This window comes from Terrapene carolina, unplaced genomic scaffold (genome assembly GCF_002925995.2).
Source record: "Terrapene carolina triunguis isolate 2854851 unplaced genomic scaffold, T_m_triunguis-2.0 Scaffold36360, whole genome shotgun sequence".
Taxonomy (NCBI): Eukaryota; Metazoa; Chordata; order Testudines; family Emydidae; genus Terrapene; species Terrapene triunguis.
The window spans coordinates 79-1,143 of NW_020700711.1; the positions used below are offsets into that span (position 1 = coordinate 79).

The following is a 1,065-nucleotide window of genomic DNA, read 5'->3' on the forward strand; positions in this document are numbered from 1 at the left end:
GCTGTGTGTGTGTGTAGGGGGTGGTTAACCCCCGTCGTTCCCAGCGTACACACCCACAGTACGGCACTACAGCCGCAGAGGAACCACCTGGATGGGGTTTAAACCCAACATCCCCTGGTCTAGACCCCGGGGGCACGGCCTAGTGTGGAAACAGTCCCCATCTGTCCCCATCACCTCCCTGATCCCCATCCCCCCAATGTCCTGCCCTCCCTGACCCATCCCTCCCTCACCCCACTCCCGACCCCCATTGTCCTGCCCAGCCGCCCCTGCCCCGAACCCGCTCCTGACGGCCCCGTCCCCGCAGGCGGGTTCCTGATGCACCTGGCCAGCGAGTGCCCCCTGGCAGCCAACGGCTCCGTGCTCCGGTTCGACTTCGCCTTCGTCTTCAACAAGAACCCGCTGGTGTGTTACAACGACCACGACCAGCTCTTCGAGGCCTGTGACATGGGCCTGCTCAACCCTTTGGCCGCACGTATGGCCGCCCAGCTCAACAAGGACGCCGGCTGGCGCCAGCGCATGGCAGGGGGGCGCCAGGCCTGCCAGAGCCAGAGCCAGCGCCTCTGGAGCCGCACGGGGCAAAGGAAGAGTGAGTGGGGGGCGCAGGGCACCGAGCGGGGTGGGGGAGGGACTGTGGGGCCCCTGGCACAGAGCTGGGTTGGGGGAGGGGGATGCGGGGCCCCTGGCGCTGAGCCGGGGTGGGGGACAGGTTTGATGCAGGGGGATACTGGGCTGGGGGCCCATGGGTCTGATCCCTGTGTGGTGGCGGTGGGGGTACCAGGAGCTGGTCCATACAGTGACTCCCACCCCCCCCGACAGCGCCTCCTAGTGTCCGCATCGTCTCCACGGCCCTGTCGAACCCCGCGGGGACCGTGCGCCTCACCTGCCACGTCTGGGGCTTCTACCCGGCGGACGTGGGGGTCACCTGGCTGCGGAACGGGAGCCCCCTGGAGCCCACCGAGGACGGCCTGAGCCCGGCGCTGGCCAACGGCGACTGGACCTACCAGACCCACGTCAGCCTGCTCACCACCCCCAAGCCCGGGGACACCTACACCTGCCATGTGCAGC

The 1,065-nt window shown here is 68.5% G+C and overlaps 1 protein-coding gene across 1 annotated transcript; it reads left to right on the forward strand.

Moving 5' to 3' along the window:
* Positions 1-306: 306 nt before the first annotated feature.
* On the forward strand, positions 307-1,058 carry LOC112121655 (HLA class II histocompatibility antigen, DM beta chain-like; the record flags this gene model as incomplete). Its single annotated transcript, XM_024220582.2, has 2 exons — positions 307-586; positions 817-1,058. Coding segments are annotated over exons 1-2 (513 nt in total), but the record flags the coding sequence as incomplete, so codon positions are not given.
* Positions 1,059-1,065: the final 7 nt, after the last annotated feature.